This window comes from Astatotilapia calliptera, unplaced genomic scaffold (assembly GCF_900246225.1).
Source record: "Astatotilapia calliptera unplaced genomic scaffold, fAstCal1.2 U_scaffold_12, whole genome shotgun sequence".
Classification (NCBI taxonomy): domain Eukaryota; kingdom Metazoa; phylum Chordata; class Actinopteri; order Cichliformes; family Cichlidae; genus Astatotilapia; species Astatotilapia calliptera.
Genome location: NW_020535641.1, coordinates 202,245 through 209,217, shown reverse-complemented (window position 1 = coordinate 209,217; position 6,973 = coordinate 202,245). Strand labels below are relative to the sequence as shown.

The window sequence follows — 6,973 nt, the reverse complement described above, 5'->3', positions numbered from 1 at the left end:
CTTCATCCCAGCAATAAAGCTGTGTATTTTGAGTTTCTTCCGCTTCCTTGAGTCCTGCATTTTGGGTCCTCTCCTCCTGCCTGCCTACACACAGACATGACAATTTGTCAGGTTGTATTTAAAAATGAGAATGTTATTTTCCTTCAATAACATTTTCTATTGTCACAAATAATCACAAATACTTTTGTATTGTGTCTCTTTTCCACAGTTTTTCTTCTGGTTTCTTTTACAGCACATGTCTGATAGAACTGAAAACAAATTACAGCACACACCTGCACAATCACTTAATCTGTGACATGTTGTTCGGTTACTGACGAATTTTCACAACCAGCAGTGATATTTGTCCAATGTAACATGTTTCTCTGTCAGATGAACCACACTGCTCTCTCTTTCAATTTCCTGTCAGTAGCCTTGTCATGGTCTGCGGTGGGTGGCTGGAATTTCCATAAGGCTCCTGAAGTAACCTGGGATCCACCCCTGGGCAGGGCCAACTCCAGCACACCTGGAGCCTATTGCAGGCAATCAAGCCAGACGGATTTAAACCACACGTTGATGTTCATTCACTGCCAGTTCGTCATCAACACATGTTGGTAACAGGCCATTATGCTTCAAGTTCTTGCTGTGATCTATTTTGTTAACACGACTCTCTTGTGCTGCAGTTGCTGTATTCACCTTGGCTCACGCTCCACCTCCGGACTCAGGATACCAAGCAATCATTCTGAAAATCTCTCTGTGCCTCACCTGCCTGCCCTCACACTCCATCTGAAGCCCTGGATCTCAGGCCAGCCTTTCCACGCCACTCAGCCTCCCCTGGATTCTCATCACCCCCCTCTCAACACTCCATGTCCCCTACTGCAAGTAAGAATTGCTGCTCTTACAACTGGCCACTTCAGAGCTGCCTCCACTACCTCCCTAACTCTATCTTCTCTCTTCAGTGTGACTGTTCCCTGCTCAGCTCCACTCCACATCTCAGGCCTCATTCCCTCGCCCTAGCCACGTTCCCCAGGCCACGCCTCGTCAAACTCCACGTCTTATTGGTTTTTTTGTCTTTGCTACGTTTTCTTTTTTGCACTTAAACCTAATAAATTGTTACATCATCTGCTGTCTCTGCTCTGGGTTTCTGCACCTGAGTCCTGTTCAGTACAGGCCACTCGGCCCCGTGACAAGCCTTGCTGCAGATAATCAATAACCTGACTCATGAAGACTAGAAAATGAAAACTTATTGGTTGTAATAGCTGTGTTCTTCCACAGTGCAGAGCTGTGCGCACTAAAGGGAAAACATTTCCCTGCAGAGCTTTTAGCTGATGACACATGTCATCACATAACTGAGACGAAAGTGAGTGGCTGTCAGGACTCCTGTCTGAGATTCTGTTTACTTTTAACCAGGAAAACTGAGATGACGGGAAAACATCAGCACCGAGACACACACACACAGCTTTATTCTTCACCTCCAGCTTCATCTGGATAGTTCACATGGATCAAGATCAAACTGTCTTGATTATTAACGTGTAACTTTATTCAAAAACATTTTACAAAGTGCTCTAAAAGATTAGCAAAAAACATATTTGGTTGTAATAGTCATTTGGCCCAAACGCCAGATTATATACAGACAATACATATATAGTACCTGATAGGTTTGTAGCATAAACCTATTCGCTGGAACGTTAAGGACAATCTGCTACGCAGCAAAAAGCAAGACACAAGGCACCAAAGTTCTCTGGTTTACTCATGCATGAGGAGACCTGCCTGGAGCCAAGTGTCGTTCCACCACTTGACCTCCGTCAGACTCTCAGCCAGGCTCCCCACAGCACTCCTTTTATTGTGGTTACATGAATATGCATAGGGTCATTAACATATAGCATCTTACATAGGTACACATGTGAACAAAGAATACTGTGTGTGTGTGTGTGTGTGTGTGTGTGTGTGTCAAATCAAATCAAATCAAATCACTTTTTATTGTCACATCACATGTGCAGGCACACTGGCACAGCACATGCGAGTGAAATTCTTGTGTGCGAGCCCCACAAGCAACAGAGATGTGCAAACACAACAACACAAACGAGCAAAATACAAGAATGGCTAATCTGAAACTAATAAATATATGTACAATATATAATAGTGTATGCATTTCTGGATGTGTATACTAAATGTTTTCCTACGTGTGTGTGTGTGTGTGTGTGTGTGTGTGTGTGTGTGTGTATATACACATTTTTACAAATTAAATAGTAAAAAAAAATAATAAAATAAAATATAAAAATATAAAAATATACAGAGTTGAATATGTGCAAAACAGCGGCATTACTGTACAGTGTGTAGTGCATAATGTTGAATGTGTGTGTGTGTGTGTGTGTGTGTGTGTGTGTGGTACTGCTGATCAAAGGGTCATATACGTAAAAGCACAAAGGCAACATCCTTGGTCAGGAAGAGGGTAGACCCCCCCCTCACCCTAGATGGTTCACCCTAGATAACACGGTGAGGAAGTCCAGCAGTTCATCTATATGTAAAGAAGCACTTAAACTAAAACAGACATAGCTACAATAATCCTACCATAAAACAATAAAACAAGGTACGACCTCTTCCCATGCTCCCAGGATGTAGGTGTGCATTCCAGTGTGGAATACACACCAAGCCTTTGCAGCCTGTTAAAGATCACACAACCTACCACTACACAATTGATTATACACCTCTAAGCATGTGTGGTTAAATATTTCGTAATACAAATGACAATAATAAAATCTAAACCCATCAGTACCCAATGTACATTATCGTACTAACCTAAATCACTAAACACCCTAAAGTTATACTAGAAGTTGTAACATAAAATACTACTCCAATACATGAAGTCAGTGAGGACTGGAAATAATAGCACTTCGATTACAAGTTTTGAAAAATCCTTGCAACACACAATCCTTGCGTCCGTTTGAATACAGAGAAAGGCGTTAATATTTTTAAAGAGCTTTCAATATTATTCCAGATTTGTGGGCCTCTGCATGGTCACACTGTAGACACAAAATAATAACAAGACGGTGAAATCGAGGTGTTTCCTGCATGTGGACGTCTTATGGTCTGAGCTCTTATTGGCTGTTGTGCATGTGAGTTATCCTGTGCAGACAATGTGGGGTTAATGAACACCGGCTACCAATGTCTGCCTCATTTCCCTGATAAATTTTTCTCTCCTCTCTCAGCTGCTCATTAAACACCTGACTGGAGTCCATGTTCCTGCTTTCTTCAGATTCCTGATGCTTGTTAGCTAAATTTGATTCGGTTCAGTTCAACTACTGAGTAAAACAACGTAAAACCACACCGACAGCTCTTTATTTCACTATTTTTCTTTTCTACTTCCTGTATTTCATTTAGAAGTAGGATTGTGTTTTATTTGATTAGTTTTAGTTTCTAAAATGTTATCATCTTTACCCAAAGACAAAAGGAGGGAGGAGGAGAGGAAGCCATCGATCTTTAAACTGCGTCACTCATTTCTTTGTGTTCTTAACTTCTACTGTAAAAATAATATATTCAGTAAACCACATTTAGCTGTCTTGGCTCTTTGGTGTTATGGAGTCACAGCCTCTGTGAGGACAGGGTTTTGGGGGTAGGTGACAGGACGAGGGACTGTTCAGAGTTGCATGTAAGCCCTTAACTCTATTTTCTGGTTTTAATTCTGGATAAATTCATCCAGATGTCTAGAAAGGAGAGCTGCACCATCCAAAGTGGGATGGATGCCATCTTCCTCAATAACACCAGTTGTTAACATCCTTCCTCACTTGAGGACCCCTCCTCAGTAGTTGTTGGATTAAGAACGGTCTTTAAATTTTTATATATTTCCTTTTTTTGTCCATTCAGTGTTTTCTGTAGTTGTTTAATCGTGTCTTCATCTGCCAGCCGATGAAGGAGAGGTCCACAGTAAAGTCTGACAAAGCAGAAAACCACAGTTAAAGTTAATGAAGTGTGTTAAACATCTGTGGAGCACATCATTGGTCTGCTGTTTACCGTGCACACTGAGGTTCTGGTAGAGGGGAACACAGCAGCGGGTTCAGGTGGAGGCTCTGACTCATGCAGCACTGCCATTGGCTGAAAGCATGAGCCACACGTGGCTGCCAGTTACGCACACCTTCATCCTTTAAAGCTTTCATCTTCCTCTCAAACTCGTCCTCTACAGACAAAGTAAGACAAAGTTTTGGTGCCAAAGAACCAGAGACCAGCAGCAGTTTCTCTTCTTGTTCAGACTGATGTGGAAGCATCAGTGCTGCTGCTGTCACACAAAATCTGTTTAGAGGAAATCTGACTGCTTCTTACACCAATAAATGCATGTCATTGTAGATATCCATCATGTTACCCAGTGAGACTAACCTGGACCATCGGGCTCACACACTAACCACAGCAGGAGAGCATGGAGGCAGTTTACAGTTTCAGGCTTTGGGTGGTGTTGTAGCTTCTTGAACCAGAAAACAGTCACACAGACTGGCAGCTTCAGCTGGTCGGGGATGTTTTCTAAGTCTGAAGTCTGAACCTGCAGAGCTTCCTCAAACACCCTGCGACGCAAACACTCAGGAGCCTGCACAGATAAGATGCCACACAGATAAGATGCTCACATGTACCACAGAAACACGTCTGGCTGTCAGAGTAATTAAACACATATTTAATGATTAACCTCAGTACCTCATTCAGATGCTGTAGTTTCAGTTGTTTCTGTTCATCACTGCTGGGAAGTATTGATGGGACACGGTAGTATTTGATCTCTTCTCCATCCCTGCCATATTCAGTAATCTCACCTCCTGTTAACAGTCCATAGAAGTACTGTCTGATGCGGTAAGCAGCTGTGTAACTACTGCGCTGTGAAAAGTCCTCCACAAGTGGGGTCAGCAGGATTGTCTTCCAATCCACAACACTTGTGACAAAAGTGGTGAGTTCTCCACGCTCAACTTTTTCACACACCCATGGTGGCAACTTAGAACTTGTTTTTTCTGGTTTAACATATTTTTGAATGGCGAGTTTGAATGTTTGGTTCTCTTTTTTACCAACATGATTTAAAGCTTTACTCAGAGCACGTTCTCTCTTCTGTGAGTCGTCCAAGCCATCCAGGTTCACTTTACTTAAAAAGCCGAGCATACCATCCAGTCTTTTAATGCTGTACTCACCAGGTGAAGATGATTCCTTTGCAAAAGCGCCATAGTCTTCTAATCTTGAATAATCATTTCCTGCTATTGAAGCAAAGACTGGCATGAGAGCAGGGTCCAATTTAAAATGCTCACAAAACGTTGAACGTGTGTAGATCTTAGCAGGAATTTTTCCATCTTCTTCTTTTTTCCACTCAAAGTTGTCGAGATAAAGGAAACCTTTGTGCACATCAAAGATGTAAAAATCTTTGTCAATGGACAGCACAGCACATTGTTTCTGATTTGCCTCGGAAACAACCTCAGGGTCTGCCTCTCCTAAACACACTTTAAACTCTATGCCTTTTTCCCTTAAGATTTCTATGAAGACATCTTTGACCAGAGGTGGTAAGACATTATATGTCTCTGGTAAAGTGCCGTCAGGCTCTGTCTCTGCTACTGTCTTTGCTTTTTTCAGTTTATATTTTAGACGAGACACATTGTGTTCATGCTTCTCGGGCCCTGGGCCTCCATCCAGGATGACGTACGGATTGACTTCACAGTCCTGCAGGGTCTTAAAGAACTTGCAGACCTCATGTTTGAATCCAGGATAATCGCCTCCACAGCGCTGGTCCAGCTTTGGATCGGATGTATAATACAAAGAATAGTACAGAGCATTACCATCAATGATGAGACCTGTTTTTTCTACCTTAACGTCTTTGCAGAGACACAAATCATCTATCATTTTCTTTAATGTTGAAACCTCCATGATTCCTTAAAGTGTGGATGAAGATGAGCGGTGGTTCTTGTGCTAATGCCCTTCTGTCTGCAGATATTTGTACACCTACTGGAGTCCACACCCACACCGACGCAGCGAGTCAAACCTGTTTGGACTAATTTAACATACCTAACTTGCTCTTTTGGTTTCATTTCTTTATTCTTCATGTTGTGGTTTTCTGTTTCATTTCACTTTGTGGAGCAAAATCAAATGTGTTTCATCAGCTTTCCAGCTGTTAATAATGCAAAGGTACTTTGTGTCCATCACAAAGGCTCAACTTTGCCATGAACTGGAAACTGCTGCAACTCAAGCATCACCATCCACAGTGAAGCCAGTGTTATATAACCATGGACTGTGAGCATGCTGACTAAGAAAGAAGCAACTGTTCCAAAATCGACATCTTGAAGCCCGAGCGAAAGTCGCAGCTCCTCGTCATGGACGAGTGAAATGTCTTTTGGAGAAAGATTAAATGTGTCATGGAGAGTGGAATGAGAGGACTCAGGTGCGAGACTCCTTGCGAAGTGATGGTGAATTTATTTACAGTGAAAAAACGGCAACAGTTCGACTCCGTAATCCAAAAGAGCAGTGAAGTGACAAGGTGACTTCTCCCTGACAAGGTGACAGTGTGTCAAGGGGTTGACAATTGTTCAAACACAGTAAGAGGGAAATGAGACACTGGCAGACCGACTCAGAGTTTCAAAGACGTGCGCACGGGTGAGAGTCTCTGAGCAGACTAACACACCGAGCACCGTTTACTCGCTTTATTTATAAGGCAAAATGGGTTACATAGTACTTCCTCTTTCAACTGAAGAGGGGAGAGCTCAGGCATTGTCTTAGCTATCTAACTTCTGCACACAAACTGAAAAACAACGACACAGCAGTATTCATGCTTATCTGACATCTCAGACACTAAAGTAAAGAATGCATGTCTATCCTGTCTTTGTCAAACATCTCACACACTTAAGCAAGGAATACATTGTGTTCTTTTCAACAGTAAGCTTTACCGTGTGAAAATATATAAACACTTGATTATAAGGCATACTTGTTTCTACTTGATTATACTTTAATGATTTAACTAAAATAAAAATTCTCTTAACATTCCCTC

General features: G+C 42.0%; 1 protein-coding gene across 1 annotated transcript; it reads right to left on the bottom strand.

The window, feature by feature from the left end:
- Positions 1-3,744: 3,744 nt before the first annotated feature.
- Positions 3,745-5,859, bottom strand: LOC113017418 (protein asteroid homolog 1-like). Its single transcript, XM_026160559.1, has 4 exons — positions 4,657-5,859; positions 4,348-4,552; positions 3,988-4,150; positions 3,745-3,907 (listed from the first exon to the last, which is right to left on the bottom strand). Exons 1-4 carry the CDS (start codon positions 5,857-5,859, stop codon positions 3,745-3,747), a joined length of 1,734 nt encoding a protein of 577 aa, XP_026016344.1.
- Between the last annotated feature and the right edge of the window lie 1,114 nt (positions 5,860-6,973).